Below are 18,057 nucleotides of genomic sequence, written 5' to 3' on the forward strand. Positions count from 1 at the left end.
AACTTGTTATAAAGAAAAAAACCGCCGAAGCATGACATTTGTGGTAATGCAATTGCATTTAATTTTGAAATTACTGCTACTTACTTAGAAATACGAAAATGAGCTGATTTTTCATCTCTTGCCTCAATGATATGGAATGTCATATTCAATAAACTTCATAAATCAATGAATTTAAATCTTAGTCAAATATATGATAAATTTGTAAAAAAGTTTAATCCAAGGAATCAATTTTTTTTTTTCACAAGCAATGAAACAATTTGTGATTCCCTTCAACCTGAGCCACTGCAAGACTAACATCACAGAAAGATATAAAAGAAATAGTTTATACTGTATGTACTACATGAGAAATTGCATTCAGATTTTGGCCGAAGGGAAAGGAACCTTGTTCTTCAAAGTACAAACCTCGTTATTAGATATGTTTACTCATTCCTTTTAAGAACTAAATGACGACATCAAAATGGTTCCAAATGCCACTCTTCTTTTTAGAGTCTCAGAAAATCCTCACTGACACCTCAGGTTGTGGAAGTTAAGGATACACTTTTATGGACTTCTTTGCAGGTGCATAATCTTGCTAAAGTCCTGTCTAACCTTGTCTCTCTGCAAATCTGCTTCACACACACAGATCTAAACTTTTTATGATGCCTTGGGACAGACTGAGATATGGTCACAGGAAAAAAAAAAAGCATTATGATTTAATTAGAAAGTATACTTCAGAGGTTCTTTTGCCTCAAAGTTGTTTTCCTCCACCACTCATTTTAGTCCCATGGATAATTGCCACTCTCAGTTTGTACTTTTTGGATTTTTTTTTGATAACTGAAACATTTCATTCCTCTCTATGTATTTTGGGGTAATATTTAAAGTCTCATCTAAGAAATTATCTCATCTAAGACGCTAAGCAAGAATTTAAAGCAAAATGGAATCTCTAAGGAAAGAATTAGTTCCAAAACATCTTTGACTTACAATTTACTTTTGCCACACAAAAGAAAATTAATACATGGAACTTGCACACTGGAGCCTCTTTAGTAGCCTGTTCAATTATCTAGGCTAAGGTTTCACTGTACCTAATCAGTGGAAACTCTGAACACAGAGGTTTTATTTTAGAGTCCTTCCCACCACATGAAGGGTTTTCACAGTTCCTTTTCATTTCATGTAGCAATGCAAAGTGCTGTGTTACACTCATCCACTCTCCTGATTCTTCATACCACCCTGGCTTAAAAAACCCTGAAGTTTTATTTCTAAAACCTTTTGACCACTTCTAAAGAGAATGTAGAAAAAAAATTTGTTTAGGAGATCAATAATGTTCTTTATGATGTTTCCAGATGGATTTCCAGTTATTGCAGACACAGTTAAGCATCTCTTGGGCTTCAGCATAAACACGTTAGAAACACACCTGGTTGCAGTGAAATCTGTAGACTTGTGACAGAAAGCGAAAGCAGGGTACGAGCTTTCCTCTCTGTTCTAGTTTCTATTTTCTATTAGTATTTTAATTTTATTTGCCTGTTTCAGTCAACAAGCTCAACTAAAAAGGTTCCACAAAAGAAGAGTAATATTCTCAATCTTTAAAGAGCAAAGCTTAGTCAATTTGGATGAAATAAAGGAAATATTATTAGACAGTTCTCATAGCAATATCTGTTTAACTTCCATTACTGTTAAAAGCAAGAGAAATAATAACAAAATCTCTGTATCAAAAGGGGAAAAAAGAAAAACAAACCAGACCACTCTCTTGGATTGACACCCACGTAGCCAAACAGGTACTGCACCAAAATCCCAAACCACCTGCTAAGACAATTCTAAATCAGATCAGTCTTTGGACAGTTTCTTGGAGTTTCATCTTTGCTTGCATAAAAGAGGGTTAAGTCTGTTCTTTTCAAAGATCTTTGGCCTGATCTTTGATGACAAATGACATGCTACCATATGCCAAAAAAGAAGTGGAATACAGTCACCCCCAGCTTCAACTTTAACTGGGGCTGCTTTGTTCAGAGTGCCCTGAATAATTAATAACTACTTTGGCAATCAGTCATGCATTCCTTAATGGCACCTCAGGCATCAAGTATCCCATTCACCCACTCCCCAACTAACAATGGACTTTATTACAACAAGTTTTCTCTGCCAAACTTGTAACTGACATAGTTTAAACTAAACAAGTCACCAGGAAGACTGAGGCCCAAATGTATATTATAAAAGTTTATAAGATTTCCCTCAATTTCATGTGGCTACTATACAGGGTAAGTGAGAAGAAGGGGAAAAAATGAAATACGGATTGGTTTTGCAATACAGTTCTATGAGGGTTTAGGTGGCACAGTGCTGCCAAAATCATGATTTTTAGTAAATGGATAGCTGGTCAAAACTGAGAACCATCACTAGGCAGCCTTATGAATAAAGCAGCTCAACAGCAAGCATGAAGTGACAGGGCAGAGCATGAAAGAGTGACAGAATAATAGCTGTGCTGAAAGGAGCATAATAATTGTGGAATAACACAAACCATGTTCACTTAATAAGAATAAGCTTTTTCAACACTGGCTGCCATTTCATGATATTGCAGACAAAATTAATTTTTAAGTACTAAATAGAGAAAAGAAAGTGGGAGTAAGACCAGAATTACAGAATGTTGCAAATGCAGCCACAATACTCAACTTAAAATGGAAGAAATTCAAATTATTAAGCACTAATTAGAATCGGAAGACAAGCATCATGTTTTGCTTGGGGAACATTCTGCTTGTATACAGTATGTGTACTGCTTTTATGCAGTGTTTTCCAATCCTGCATCAAACCTTTCTAGAAAATAGTGTCGCATCCACTGATATTGGAATGGCTGTGAGTCCTTTCTTTTGAATAACTAAATCCTAGAAATAATCAGATCAATAGCCGTTCTCCTACTACCGATCATGTGAAAAGTTGGTTTGAAATATAATATACAAAGAAAAAAAAACCTAAAAAAATTATATATATATATATATACATATACATACACTATAAATTAGAGCAGATCTAAACAAAGCCATTTCTCTTGCTCTTTAATAGACCTGAAAATGTGTCCGGTGCCCCTCTCTGTGTGTGGTCTTTAAATACCGAAACAAGCTTGCACTGTTTTATTTCAGTTTTGCTTCATTTCTCTCCAAACAATCTCTCACTGCTAGTCTACCAGGCATCTCCCCCTTCCCACAACTTGTCAAAAAAAAAAAAAAAGGGAAAAAAAATTAACTGTTTAGGACCAATTCATTGAACTGAATCTCTTAGTGAACCAGCTATAATTTTTCAAGATTTATTTAAAATTTAAGCTCATTCCTATAGCTTACATCGTTTTTGTGGGGATGTGGGAGAGGGGCTGTAAATTTAATTTTCTCTTGAAAAGTTGCATAAGATAACCATATAGTTGTAAAGTAAAGTACTTTTTATTTTGCACAGGTTTTCAATTGCTTTAGGTACAAGAAGCAGGTTTAATCCTGGAACTAAACAATATCTATTTAATTTACAATCTGCTGTCTGAAATGTGTAATTGTATTCTGCATGACTATTAGGATTTTTTTGTTGAAATAAATCACTGTTCTTTTAAAGTGAGAGTTAGAAATTAACTGATAAGCAGTTTGCTATACTGCACATTCTGGGGCTCATTCCAAATTCTTATGACAACAAGTGGGCTGCTCTTGTCCCTTGCATGTGTTAGGTGTAAATATTTTGAACATTAAACCATTGTTTTGTGAGTACTGATAATTTAATTTTTTTAACTGGTCTTCCCCATCAAATATTAAGAAATAAACTCAGTCTATTTTTACAGCATGACAAAAAAATAATCATACATATACTCCTATTTTCATGTGCCTTTGTTTATTCAGCTCCACAGAAATGGGCTCATACATAAGTTAGACAGATACAAAACAGGTAGGGTGTAATACTAGAGCTGTGACAACGGAATTTGGCACCAGCCCTACGAATACACGTATTCAGTGATTTTTTTTTTTTACCATTTTCTAAAAGTAAACATACTTATTACATTCTGCCCTCAGGTGTAGTGAAGTTTAAACCTGGCCTTATTTCAAGTCTGGAGACTGACATTTTATTTAATTTTAAAGTTTACCATCATCAGGTCATAGTGTTCTACTAAAAAATGTTATTCTAAATCATAAAAGAGTCAAATATGCAGATCAAACTTTTAGTCCCTTTAGACGCAGATTTTCGTTAGTAGAAGTAGTTAAAAATATTTATAGGAAAGCAACACACACACACACACACACATACACATATACACAAACATCCCATCCCCACTACACTACACTGACATCATCAGCAGCATGCTAAATATATGCTTCTCAATAACATAAATTTTGTCAATGGGGAGAAGGAGCAAAAATTGCAGAAAAATAAAGCCAGCCAAGTGCATTCAGTGCGAAGCACATGTCAGTGGGGTTGCAACATGGATTCTTTTAATAAATTTTTTATTGAACTTGGAGATATTTTCCACCAACAAAATACCACAGACCATGAGACTACTTAGGAGATTCAAAGTGAATTACAAGGAATTTAATAAAAAAATACTCCTTAGTCTCATTAAATATGGAATACCTATTTTAAAACAAGTCAACTCCTCTTTTCCTCCATTTTAATGTTTCAGAACATTATCTCATCCTTAAAATTCTGTAAACATTTTTTTGCTATTACACATCTTTTATTTCATGAAAATATTAATGGAAAACTGTTGATGGCGAAATTAGTCCCATTTTAGAAAATGACTAGTTTAATACCTGTGACTTCCAAGCTTTAAGCAACATTCAACAAAAGCCTAAAATACAGTTTACAAGGAAAATTAATATTATGGATTGTCTGCTTTGTCTCTATAATAAAGCTGTCAAGAATCATAAGAACTCTTCTGTTTGGGAACTAGCTATACAGTAATTTCACAACCATAAGGCACACCGGATTATAAGGTGCACCCCCGGGAGTCAGCAAATTTCACAATTTTGTACATTATGTAAGGTGCACCAGACTATAAGGCACACTTTTTTTTGCAGCGAGGAGCTGCTCCGTGTGCAACAAAGTAATGAAGTACTGGCAGGTGCTCAATTTGCAAACATTTTTCACAGATTGGCGTAGCCTTTAAACGCAGCCCCAGGCGCCCTCCCCATGCTGCGGGCCCCAGCTCTCCTGCCCGCCCCTAGCACTGGCTGGCGCGGCTCACAGCTCCTGGCAACCACTGCGTGGCCGCAGGTCCCGACTTCCCCTGCCCAGTGGCCGCGGCTGCCAGGGGCCCAGGTACTCCCGCCCGGCGCTGGCTGGCACAACTCGGCTTGTGGCTCAGCCGCCATGGCTGCCGGTGCCTCCATCCCCCCTCACACGGGCTTCAGCCGCCAGCGGCTCCATCCCCCCTTACCCGGGTTGCGGCCGCCCGGCTTCTCCTCCCCCCTGCGCCCAGGCCAGGTCCAGTGGCAGCTGCCTCCCTCCCCTCGTGGTGGCCAGGGCCGGCGCTGGCTCCCTCCTTCTCCATGCGGCTGCTGGGGCCAGTGGCAGCTCCCTCCCTCCCCACGCAGCTCCTGCCAGCTGCAGTTGCCCACTCCTGCCCCACCTCGCCACTCGGCGCTCCTGCGGCACTGCCTCCCATTGTGGCTCATACTTCTGGGTTGGCAAATTTCACAACTTTGTCCATTATATAAAGTGCGCCGGACTATAGGGTGCACTTGCAGGTTCGGGGGAAAATTTTAGTCAAAAGGGTGCGCCTTATAGTCGTGAAATTACTGTATTCATCTGGTTGAGTATGTCTGACTAAAAAAAACATTATTCCCTTCAGTTTCTTTTTTGTAACTTCCCAATCCTATTTCAACATCACACTGCTGATTCATAAATTGATCTTTTTTCAGAGGTGGAATTGTTTTTTTTTCCACAGTACAGTATTAGGAATGCAAATATTTTACTGATTTTTCCACACAAACAACTGAGCCCACAACTTCCTAGTCCAAAGCCATCCAAAAAGAACCACAGGAGCACTCAGTTAAAAAACAGAAACAAAATATACATTTCAGGAAGACAGATTGCAAGATTGCACACTATTAACAGTACTTAATCTTACCCTATTTAAAGATTCTTTTGAGCTACCACTTCAAAGATTTTGTATCCTGAAATGTTTTGATCTGAAACATGTTACTTACTGGTATAAGAAGTGTATAATGGATGCAGAATCCAGGTTCAGATGGAAAATATTCATCAGACACAAATCTTATTCTGATCTGGTTTCCTTTGGAGATTTGTCTGCTTGGCACAGTACTGGAACCACACCAGCGCCCTAAAACAGTGCCATCACTAGGCTCTTCAACTTCTACAAAGTCATACCTGAACAAGAAAAAAAAAAGAAAAAGTTTATTTACTCGCAAAAAATTCTGTAAACTTCCTAATTTAACCAATAAACTGACTCTGCAATTTTTTATTTTTTTAAATGCTAAAAATATGCAGCCAAAGCCAGCTATTTTAAACTTAGTTCCCAAGTTGCTACTGACTTACATACATAATAAAATCATGCAGTGAAGTTAAAAAAAATAAAAGCAGAGTTAGCATTTTGAAGAGACCCAAGTGTATGGTTTTGCTTCTTGTACAGAAAGAATTACCACATGTGTGACAGGGCAGAATAAAATCAGAGAAAAAAAAGACCTTAAATGCCTGAGTGGTACAGTAATTCGTGCTGCAATGTCACCAGTAGTACAACTACATACCAGCAGTGAAAGTCTAGGGGCTTTTTGGTACTGAAAACTTGCTTTCCTGGAATACCAGAGGCGAATAACTTCCTAAAGGTTAAATAAAGGCTTAGGAAAACTTGGAAGGAGTTTATGCATATCCCAACGAGGCAACTGTTGAGCAAAGACCTAGACCTCACTGCATGATGGAAAGAACCTGGTATTGTGGAAATATTGACAAGAAACATACAGGTAGGGAATGTTGAGAGAATTAAACATATTAGGTTTGATTTAGTTTCATTGCTTTTAACATTTGTCAGGGTATCCTTGCGGATCTGTAAACTACTTCAACTAGATCCATGAAAGGTAACTAAGACATACCAGTCAATCATCAATAAGCTTCACAGCATGGCATACAAAGGTCCTAGTTTTCACTGGGTTTAGTGGGTTCCCAAGTCATAAAAACATGGAAAGCCACTGCTCTAGAAGGTACATCTGGTTTCACTGCTTTAACTTGCTTCATGTTAGTTCCCCAGCCATCCACTGACAGAATAAACATTGAGCATTTCAGCTGCACTTTCCCTGCTTCAACTGGAATCCCCCAGAGTCCCGGTGGTAGCACAGCCCAGTGGTTTCGGAAGGTGATCATGTGCTGGTTAAACCAGGGCAAGCACTCTGCCGTTTTCAGCTGCAGCTCCCGAGCCAAGTTTTACTTTTAAACCACAATTTGTATCCTAAGCAGCAGCATAACAAACCTCTGAGAAAGCTTTGTGGTTTCTGATATTTTTGTGTTCTCTTGCATGTGCAGTCATATATTAAATGCATCTGACATAAATCTAAATTTGTAAATAGCAGAGTCCTTTTCAAGGGTACAAACAGTCCTACCTCTGATGATAGCAAAGGCTCATATTTTAAAAAACATGCACATACACACACACTCTACCAAATGTACCAAACTATACTTAATGTGAAAATTATTACCTCATAAACATTTTCTACTAAAGCTTTTTCTGGATTTTTTTTTCAGTCAATCTAATCTTTGTAATGATTCCCAGTTCCCTAGGTAGACAGCAGGCAATAAATTCTTGTGTTGCATGTTTGTGCAAGACTGACTTGCACATTTATTATCTCCATTTAAAGGACCACTATATTTTCCACCTAATTAAAAATGAATGCAATGAATATGCTCATTAACTGTGTTCAAAATCCATTACTGCCATGTACCACAGTTTTAAATCTTTGCTGAACTTATGATGCTAATTACTTTATCATTATCTTTTTTCCCCCAAACACAAACTAAATCCTGTAACAGATCCCCCAGTGTTTTTGCTTTATGATCAGGTATACAACTTATTACAAAGGTAATTGTACATTAAGTGTACTAAGGCCTCAGGGCTCAACACATTTATCAAATTTATTTGGAGTGCTGAGCATTTTTTCTTTTCAAGATTAGCTTGTGAAATTTCTAAAGATAACCTTTTTTATTTTTCATTTAAGACTATGAAATAATTACCTATCTTACTGATTCTTAAAGAGTGAAATAAGCTAATATTTACATTTATTAACTTAGGTTTAAGATGTTGAGGGGAGTCAGGAGGTTTAGGGCCTCTACCTAACTTGCAGTACTTTTATTGCACCCTTTGCTCTTCTGGTATACCTGAAGTAAAAGAGAAACTCACATTCCACAGTTTAAATCCTAGACCTTCCAAATAAGAGCTGATTAATTCCATTAGTAAAGAGGCAAACTTGAGGGAAATAAGTATTCTGAAAAATCAAATAAAATCTAGTTCAGACAATGATATTTTTAGCCAATAACTTTATTCCTGTCAGTTATCTAGGCTAAATGTGCTATAAGAGTCTGCCAAAAAGCCTTTTGTGTGACTAAAATTCCTCTCATCAGACATCTGGACTGATGTCTGAACTTTCTATAAAAATAGCAAAACAAAGTTGTTCAGATGCTTTAGCATTTACATTATTGCTACATAATTTTGCAGCTGATGTCATGGAGCCAAGTAGCAGCGAGGACAATAGTACAGCCATGGAAAATTATTTCCTGATTCAGAGAAGCTTGTACTTGAAACACAAGAGAAGTAGGATAAATAACCAAGAACTGAGATGCCATTTTACAGCTGCAACAGAGCAAAAAAATGTTAAAATGCATGTTGAACTTACCAACACAGAAGCCTTCTTTTCTTTGCAGTGTGCAAAGGAGAAAACACGAGCCTCTGAAAATTACTAAATAGATGTTCTGGTGCTGCATCTGTAATATTTTTAAAATATTACTAAGAAAAATGTATGCCAAAAAGGCAGTCCGATCTCCTTTTCTGGGACTAAAGATGCTCTGGCCTTTAGGCACGATGCCCACAATGCCTTCTGTTTTACCTGTTGCAGAAAATCTATTTCCCTCCTATAAGGCCTGGGTGCCTGGGAACATGAAATTAACACCTCAACAAAGATTATCTACTGGAAAGGAGCAAGGAAGCAACATAAGCAACTGAAAGCTTCAACAACTTTCCAACCAGGAAATGTATTTTCCAAGGGTACATGTTTTCCTCTCCTTTCTATACATTTTTCTGTGGTTTATACTGTCATTTTCTAAACATATTCTGACAAGCTGTTTATCATTGCTTGAAGTTTTATGACCTTTCTATGGCTTCCCTCTGCCTCCAGAATTTCACAAATATATAAAAAAATGTAAGAAACAAAAATCGACGAGGTAAAACCCTGCGCCATATCAGTGGTACTGGACCATTCCATCTGTAGAAATCTGTAGAAATCTCATTAAAATAGTGTGTGACAAGTGAAATTTATTCTTCCTTCCCTTTTTGATAAAAATATGTTTATTTTTTTTAGTTAAGAATATTGAAATTTTTTACAGCATTTTGTGGGGCAATGTAATATTTTTATTCCAACTTGTTTTAAAAGCACATAGAATTCTGAGATTTTCCTGGTGTTGGCATAGCACACCCACTTGCAGATCCAAACCATCCAGGTCCTCTGGTAGTTCACCAGACAAACTCTTGCAAAATAGCACTGAAATGGTTTGGACAGCTTCAATTTTTGAAACACTGGAAATTACTAAAACCTGTCATCATTAAAATATAACTTGGATATTTTACAAAGAATTTTAACACCATCATTCTAAAGGAAATTTTACTTCCCTCTCTGACATTTGTTTGAAATAAATTTAATTTCTGATATTGAAATATTTATATTTTCTATGGAACAAAAGTCTTGGTTTCCATCATTTGCCATAACTGTGCTTTTGAATAAACAAAAGTGTGAGGTACTGGTGATACCTTACTTGGTCTTCATTTCTTAGATCACTTTCAAATTACATCTGCAAGTAATAATATTGCTTTTTGTAAAATAAAAATATTTGCCTATAGAGGAAACTGAGGCCAAACATTTAGCTCAACAATATTTTTTTCAAAGCTTGGTAGATTCATCTTATCTGAGTGGAAAATGGAACACTGGAGCATGACAGAGGCACTGAAATCCATGATATCTAATAGCAGCTTTGTTATTCCCTGCAGGTCAATCTACAGCAAAGATGTGTGATAGAACAAGTGGAATACAGAGTTTATGACAAAGGGCAGAGGGATAATGGGAGGACCCCAAGAAGGAAGAAAAGGACATAGTTGCATGATGGATTAGAGGGGAAAAAAGTGTATTTCAGGCAAGCAACAAGCCTGCAGATACAGTAATACAGTTGTAAAAAGAAAAGCCTGCTCCATCATTCATTGAACAGGTGCATAACTTTCTTTTTTGCTACCAATACTGTTCCTCTCACTGAGATAAAATTAAGTTTCCCTCAAAGGCAAAGGTGCAGACACAAAAGATAAACCACATGAGACGATACAAAATTTAAGTCTTTGGTAATAATGAAACTGCAGGCACTTGTGCACTACTTTTCATTTTATGTAAGATGAAATTTTAACTCAGGTATTATTTTTTCACTTTACAATGTGACCAGGTAGGTAGCACACCCACCTGTTGCCCAAGTCTGTAAGCTTCAGAGGAGCTATTTATAGTAATTTCACAACTATAAGGCGCACCCTTTTGACTAAAATTTTGGTCCAAACCTGGAAGTGTGCCTTATAGTCCAGTACGCCTTATATAATGGACAAAGTTGTGACATTTGCCAACCCGGAAGAGCGAGCTGCGAGCCGAGCCAGGACCCACGGGAGCTGCAGCCATGGGGAGAGAGCCAGGACCCGCGGGAGCAGCGGCCGCCTGGCAGGAGCCGAGATCTGCCGGGAGCTGCAGCCATGGGGATGAGCCAGGACATGCTGGGAGGGAGCCGGGACCCCCTGGGAGACAGCCGGCAGAGAGCCAGGACACAGCCGGGACGCGCTGGGAGCTGCAGCCGTGGGGAGGGACCTGGACAGCCTGTGGTTCAGGACTGCCATGGTTGGGGGCTGCTTGCCCGTGGTTGGGATCTGGTGTGGTCGTCCTTCTCAGCATGTCTTCTGGTATTGGTCTGTCTCTGTAGTCTCCTGTGAACTGCTCTTCGTTTACTCAACAGGAAGACGTGTTAATGAGTATTGCACTCGGCCCCTGTAAGCATTTAATTAGCAGGAATAGGTAACAAAGGACATTTCATTCTCTAAATCTCCACACCCAAACAATCCCACGGGGAAGCCGGGACGCAAGTTTCTGACCACGATAAACCAATCAGAGAAAAGTTTCTTGCCTACCCGTGGTGGTTGTTAATGACGAGAGTGAGTTCGACATGGACTGCACCAGATCCCAGCCGCAGGCAAGCAGCCCCGAACCATGGCAGTCCCGAACCGCGGGCAGTCCAGGTCCCTCCCCACGGCTGCAGCTCCCAGCAGGTCCCGGCTGTGTCCCGGCTGTCTCCCGGCTCTCTGCTGGCTGTGTCCCAGCTCTGGTGGTTCTCTGCCAGCTGTCTCCCAGTTCTCTCCCGGCTCTCTCCTGGCTCTCTGCCAGTTCTCTCCCAGCTCCCGCCTGGCGGCCGCGGGCAATCTCCAGCCGCACCAGTCGGTGTCAGCGGCATGCAGGAGTGCTGGGGCCAGTCCACACACAGGGAGGGCGCCTGGGGCCGTGTTTAAAGGCTACATCAATCTGTTAAAATGTTTCCAATTTGAGCGCATGCCAGTAAACCCGCAATGGTGCAATTTCATTACTAGTTTGTTACTTTGTTGCACGTGGCACGGATCCTCACTGCAAAAAAAAAGTGTGCCTTATTGTCTGGTGCGCCTTATATAATGTACAAAGTTGCGAAATCTGCCGACTCCTGGAGGTGCGCCTTATAATCCAGTGCGCCTCATGGTCGTGAAATTACTGTAATTAATTCCATTGCCTTTTAAATGTATTAATTTACATCATACTCTTCTGCATTTTTTGCCAGACAGAAATACTGATATGAATGTCAGATGGGCCCATTCAGTCCAGTGTCTCTTCAGCACAGTAGATACAAGATTCTTGGAATTGAAAACCACTACCAGTGCATATCAGTAAAAGCTACCTATGAATAATGCCACTTGCCAGATAGGTAGCAGAGCAAAGAACTCATAAAGCAGATTTCCTGGAGGTACAGAAGGGAGATTGCACCTTTATTGAAAAGGTGCCTCTGTGACAGCACAAGCAAACACTCTGTATAGGGAAAAAGCTCAGTAAAGATTATTCTGCTCAACATCATTAGAAATATTTAAGTGGGGCTACTTTGAATGACAGCAAGTCAGGATACTGGAAGAAAACATTTTTCAAAAACTAGCCAATATAAAATTTTAATTATTTAAAACATTCCCTCTGGATTTTGTCTTTCCAATATGAATTTTCAAACAAAGTTACCCAGAGTAATTTGTCTACAGTTCCTGAGGCTCACAACATGGGTAATTTGCTTCTAGGACTCACCCTCTTTAGAAGGATTTGGCAGTGTCTTCTCCTGCAAGAGGAAACTCCTTTGGATGCCATTACAGATTATCCAATAATTGGGAAAAGGCTTATCTTCTATGACACCTGTCATGAAATCATCATGCTTGATGTTTTAATGCATAAACAGAGAAAAGATGATGGAACACCAGTGATTTGATGGGAAATAAATTTCCATAGTAGTTTCTGTATTTGCTGTTCTATGATCTCAGTGTTATAACCGTCACTGGAAAGAAACAACAAACTCAGATATAATCCAAATAAATAACTGATGAGGTCACTTTTTGCACTCAGAAAATTTTGTTTAATTATATACAAACATCGCTTCTAGCAGTAGGCATCACTTCCAGCCAACAAATGAGCGTAAAACCCTCAAGTATCCTGCCGTGTTTACATTTTCTATGAAATAAAGATAATCAATGTTGTTGGGGGGTTAGGTTTCTTTTCCTTTGTTCCTTCTTACCTATAGAATTTTTCCCATGACTTGCTGGGAATTGCTGACTGCTGGTACTTATGGGTACTTGAAGAAACAAAGGGTTGGATGGGCCCAGGAAAAGGAGAGCAGGGGGGAGTTACTAGGTCTCTCCCTCTGCGTTTCTTCTTGTTCTTTTTGTTCTTCTTCTTCTTCTTGTTTTTCTTGTTCTTCTTCTTCATCTTCCTCTTCTTCTTCCTCCTTTCTTCTTCCTTTCTTTTTCCTTTTCTTCTTCCTCTTCTTCTTCCTCTTTTTCTTCTTCCTTTCTTTTTCCTTTTCTTCTTCCTCTTCTTCTTCCTTTTATTCTTCCTCTTCTCCTTCCTCCTTTCTACGTCTTCTTCCTCCTTCCTTCTTCTGCTTCTTCTTCCTCCTTTCTTCTTCTTCTTCTTCCCAGGAATCCTGAACCCATTTCTCTCGGCCCTGCTCGCATTCGGACCACCGTTGCCCCAGCCCCTGTGCTTCCTCAGCACCACTCTGGGTTTCTCTACGCTGTAGCCCTGCACCACTCTGCCCTGCTGGACTTCCAGCAGTTCCAACTGCTGCCACCAAGTTTCTGATACATCTTGTCCACCAGACCGGGATCTTTTGCTCATTCCTGCTGTTCCATCTTAGTGCTCTTCAGAGTCCTGCAGGGGCATGGGGATCAACCACCCCAGCGCTTTGCGAAGCAAAGCCTCCCCTCCCTCCTTTGCCATCTCATCTGAGAGGACTGTTACTGGGTCCCTGGTTCTGTTTGTTATTAATGCCATAGTTGTTCTTGTTTTTGTTTGCCTTGTTATACATACTAGTAAAGAACTGTTATTCCTATCCTCGTATCTTTGCCTGAGAGCCCCTTAATTTCAAAATTATAATAATTCAGAGAGAGGGATTTATATTATATTCTCCAGTCCAAGGGAGGGTCCTGTCTTCCCTAGCAGACACCTCTCCTTCAAATCAGACAAAAGTATAAATAGAGAACATTTCTAACTGCCATTCCCCAAATAAGGACTGTAGTTTCTGTGCCAATCTACTTTGAACACATCTATTTTAGAATATGCAGTATTGCACAATAGGTACCGTCTCATGGGAACACCGATTCATTCACAAATGTTACGTGGTTGCCATGGTTCTCCCTGTTTAATCTTTTCTTTCACTGATTAATAACAGCCTGAGGCTTCTAACACTACCACGCAGCTCTCTCTGTATTTCTACTTTGTTATTTAGGATGTATGAAATAAAAAAATTAATCCTTAGATTTGAATTCTATTCCCTTTCATTCACTGTAAGTCACTTTGATCATAAATATACACTTACCGCACTACAAGTGGAAAAGAAACACAAGACAGAGTTCAAACCCCCAAATTCTACTCTCCAAACATTCAAACCCTTTTCATGAAAAAGGATGCACTGGTTGTTTGACTTGGACAAGTTAACTGCTGCACTACCACACTCCAGTCTACCAGGAAATATATTTTCCATTTTTTGTGGATCAGTATCATGTGAAGGGGAGAAATACACATTTTGCAAAGCAGCTTTTGTCCCTTGATAAATGCATTTTGGCACCGTATGCAAAAAGAAGAGGCCCAAGGAAATGTGTCTCTTTTCCCCAAAACTCCCATTTGTATCAAACATTTACTTCAGTGCCAGTTAATAAATTGTGCATTACTGAAAACATTTCCCTGATGAAAAGAAAGTTGGCACACAACTTAATCTAGAAAATAAATCCCCATTACTGGTATCTAGGTGCACTGATGAACTTATGTGAATACCCCACAGCCTCTAAATGTGACATCTGCTTGTAGCAACAAAGGGACAAGAATGAGAAATTGAAAACTAGATACATTGGTAAATGTACTTCAGCCTCTAAAACAAAAACAATTCTATGCTCAGCAAGCTTTCAACTATTTAAACGCATATTAAACTACTAATATGGAGTAAGCACATAAACAATAATTTCATGACTACAGAACTACAGAATTCAGCCTCTGTACAAACTAATTTATACCCATACACCTTCTATTGATACAGCATTTCAAACACTTGAATAAGAATCTTCTAGAAAGAGACAGTATACAGTAGTTTCACGAATACAAGCCGCACGGAGTATAAGCTGCACTTCCAGTGCCTCGACAATATTGCTGTCTTTGTCAATAGATAAGCCGCACCCCGAATATTAGCCGCACTTTCGTTCGTAGCGAGAATCCGTGCGCAGCTTTCACAAATTAGCCAATTAGTAACAGGATCGCGGCATAGCGGGGTTTACTGGCTCGGGGCGGGGCCAGGAAGGCTCGGCCCGCTCATGGTTGCTGACGGGGCCAGCAGGGTGGTGCTGCAGCTGCCGCCGGGCTCACTGGCCCCCCTCTCCCGTCAGCACCGCCTCGCTGCCGCGTTTGCTCGTCCTGCCGGCGGGCCAGCCGCCGCCGCCGCTGCCAGGCACGCCGGCTGCCCCGCTGCCGCGTTTTCTCGCCCGGCCGGAGGGCTGCCGCCGCCGTCGGGATCGCTGGTCCCCCTCTCCCGTCAGCACCGCCCCGCTGCCGCGTTTGCTCGTCCTGCCGGCGGGCCAGGCGCTGCTGCCAGGCATGCCGGCCGCCCCGCTGCTGCGTTTACTCGCCCTGCCGGCGGGCCAGCCGCCGCCGCCGCTGCCAGGCATGCCGGTCGCCCCGCTGCTGCGTTTACTCGCCCTGCCGGTGGGCCAGCCGCCGCTGCCGCTGCCAGGCATGCCGGTCGCCCCGCGCCATGTTTGCTCGCCCGGTCGGCAGGGCTGCCGCCGCTGCCAGGCTCTGCCAGCGGGGCGGCCGCCGCCAGACTCGCCGGCCGCCCCCTCCCGTCTGCACCGCCGCCGCGTTTGCTCGCCCTGGCCGGCACTGCAGGCCCCCGCACCGCCGGGCTCCCCCACGCTGCTGGTCCCGATTCTGCTGGGCTTCCCCCGCTGCCAGGCAGCCCCACCCACCGGGCTTCCTGCTTCTGCCATGCTCCCCTGCACTGCTAGCCCCAGTTCTCCCAGGTTCCCCCGCCCTGCTGGCCCGGGCTCTGCCACCCCCCCTGCCCCCCCTGCTGGCCCAGGCTCAGCCACCCACCCCCCACACTGCTGGCCCCGCCTCTGCCAGGCTTTCCCACCTCTGCCGGGGCCGGCCGGGCTCCAGCTTGGCTTGGGGCTGCCGCGGGCTCTCACTTCCGTGTTGGCAGCTTTTAGAATATTGTTCATATATTAGCCGCCCCCGAATATTAGTTGCACTTCCGGGTTTCCACCAAAATTTTGGTCAAATTGGTGCGGCTTGTATTTGTGAAATTACTGTAATCTGCCAGATCAGAATTGGAGGTAAGGAAACAAGATGGTTTCTCAAACTCTTCCTTTTAAAACACCAATTGTCAAATTTCTTAGAAGTAACCTATACTTACCTTCATTGTATTATAGAATGACAGCATTCCCAATGCCAATCAGAATAAGAAATATATTTAGCTTTTTCAAAATACAGATTAAATTTGGTCTAAAAATCGGACACTATGAGCAGAACAGACATATACACAAAAAAGGGCATGACATTTCAGACCATCCCTACTGTTACTATATATCAAAGAAGAATTTGGGAAAAATGGTGAGCTTGGAAAAAATGTACACATACAAATCAGCCTGCAAATAGTGCCCCAGTCCATGTATTTACTTTGGTCTTCATCTTTAAATACAAAGAATGTGGACATTAAGGTTCCAAAAAAATCTGACACTCACAATTAATATGCTACACTTACCTTTTCCCTATCTGACAACAGATTCTCCTGCAGTCATATAAAATACAGCAAATAAAAAAGATTTTCTACAAAATTAGAAGTTACTTGGAAAGGTTCTTTTTCAAGGACTAAAAAATGGATATCATCTACATAAAACCTTTTCCTGTACTGTTTTACTTCCAATCGTCTACTTTGTGCTATGCACTGGACCTCCTTAGGATTCTGCACCAGTTATGAAATAAATAATAACACACACAACAAAAAATGGTAACAGGACAAAGTATTCTTACTGTTTTGTACAGCAGTAGTTTTATTATTTTTCCTTGTTTCCTGCTGTGCAAGGCATTGCCTGTATTATAATTATTATTATCATCTTACAATAAAATATCACATGGAAATGACCACCAAAGTTCAGAGTCCAGCTGCACTGGACATTACACTCTCCAAAACACTTTTGCCTTCACCAAGATGCAGCTACTGTCTCTCCTCACAAAGCAAATCAGCTTAATAAGTATCCTGCACTGTACAGTACTACACATTCCAGATTTTTGAGAATTAAATGCCTTATCAACTTTTTCCCAGGACTAATCTGTAAAGTCTGGTATATTTTATCTTGCGAATTACAGCAATCATAATAAATCACATGTTCCTACTGTACATATCAACATTTTGTAAAAAACCAAAAACTCTAATGGACTTCAGAGTGCACATTTACAGTCAAGATTGTAAAGCACTATTTCTAATCCACTATAAAAATTCTTCCTCTACTCACACTGTTCACAGCAGTCAATGTATCTCTTCCAGCTTCTGTGAATCCACAAACACATTTTTTACCATTGTTTTTCAAGCAGCATTAGAAATATTTATTCTAGTATCTCAAAGGGTAATTTCTTCTTTATGCACTCTCAAAGATATTACAGGATATAAATCCTGAAATGCAGCAATGGCTTCAGTCAATGATGTGCAAACTACTGGCTAAGCACTTTCCTAACTTATTCAAAAGTCTAGTTTTGGGTGAGAAAAAAAAACCCACAAGGTGCATAAGAGGCATTTTTAGCAATGCGAAGAGTCTGCTAGGGCAGTGCAGGCTGCTTCCCTTCCCCTCAAGTAGCCTCTGATATTAGAACACCATTACATGCCTGGATAAGCTTCTCATGTTCCCTACGCAACTCCTGCCTACTTCAGGGGAGGCTGGGGCTCTATCTATGTGTATTTAAATGAAAACACATTTATTTTCTTTAGCTCAGCGATACAATAACATATGCCCTCTTGGCAGCTGTGCCTGCACACAGTATTTACCAATTCAGGACAGACCAGTTGTCACAA

The 18,057-nt window shown here is 40.7% G+C and overlaps 1 protein-coding gene across 1 annotated transcript in view; it reads right to left on the reverse strand.

Moving 5' to 3' along the window:
* PDGFC (platelet derived growth factor C) overlaps positions 1 to 18,057 on the reverse strand; it is a 145,470-nt gene that overhangs the window by 36,485 nt on the left and 90,928 nt on the right. The window contains exon 3 of the mRNA XM_033060384.1: positions 6,138 to 6,318. Within this exon, the coding sequence (XP_032916275.1) occupies positions 6,138 to 6,318 (181 nt within the window). The remainder of the gene's footprint in view (positions 1 to 6,137; positions 6,319 to 18,057) is intronic.

Source organism: Catharus ustulatus, chromosome 5 (assembly GCF_009819885.2).
Source record: "Catharus ustulatus isolate bCatUst1 chromosome 5, bCatUst1.pri.v2, whole genome shotgun sequence".
Lineage (NCBI taxonomy): Eukaryota > Metazoa > Chordata > Aves > Passeriformes > Turdidae > Catharus > Catharus ustulatus.